The sequence below is a fragment of the Galeopterus variegatus genome, unplaced genomic scaffold (assembly GCF_000696425.1).
Source record: "Galeopterus variegatus unplaced genomic scaffold, G_variegatus-3.0.2 Scaffold16737, whole genome shotgun sequence".
NCBI lineage: Eukaryota > Metazoa > Chordata > Mammalia > Dermoptera > Cynocephalidae > Galeopterus > Galeopterus variegatus.
Window position 1 is genome coordinate 4,542 of NW_007742848.1, and position 536 is coordinate 5,077.

The 536-nt window shown below is 46.8% G+C and overlaps 1 protein-coding gene across 1 annotated transcript in view; it reads left to right on the forward strand.

The window, feature by feature from the left end:
• The window catches only part of LOC103582561 (liver carboxylesterase 1-like), a gene marked incomplete at its 5' end in the record, with an annotated part of 8,342 nt that overhangs the window by 3,260 nt on the left and 4,546 nt on the right, over window positions 1-536 (forward strand). Inside the window, one exon of the mRNA XM_008564115.1 lies at window positions 4-148. Coding sequence (XP_008562337.1) covers window positions 4-148 — 145 coding nt within the window. The remainder of the gene's footprint in view (window positions 1-3; window positions 149-536) is intronic.

Genomic DNA, 536 nt, shown 5'->3' on the forward strand with positions numbered 1-536 from the left:
CAGGTGCTCCCAAGATGCAATGGCGGGACAGGTGCTCTCAGAGCTTTTTACCAACAGAAAGGAGAACATTCCACTCAAGTTTTCTGAAGACTGTCTTTACCTAAATATTTACACTCCTGCCGACTTGACAAAGAAAAGCAGGCTGCCGGTAAGCAGTGGGAACCGCTGGCCAAGATGTGAGAGTCCCAGCCTTCTGGGATCTTCCAGTGCAGACTGGAGGGGGCATCACGGGCTAGGACTGTTTCAGGGGCCCCAGGGCTTCCTTTGACCACAGGAAACATGTATTTTTCATACCTCAGTTTCCCCTAGTGACATAGGGCCTCTGGGGGAGTTTGCTGTACATCTTCGATTCACATCTTATGTTTTCCAAGTTCTCTCATGCAAATAGAAGGACAAGAGTGCTTATTCTTAGTTGCTAGGTTAAGAATCTGATACCTGGAGCAGCTAAGACATAGTTCCCAATAAAGTAAGAGCTGCAAGGAATCTTAGAGAAAAGCCAACAACCCAATCCTTCCTTTAACAGGTAGAGAAACTGA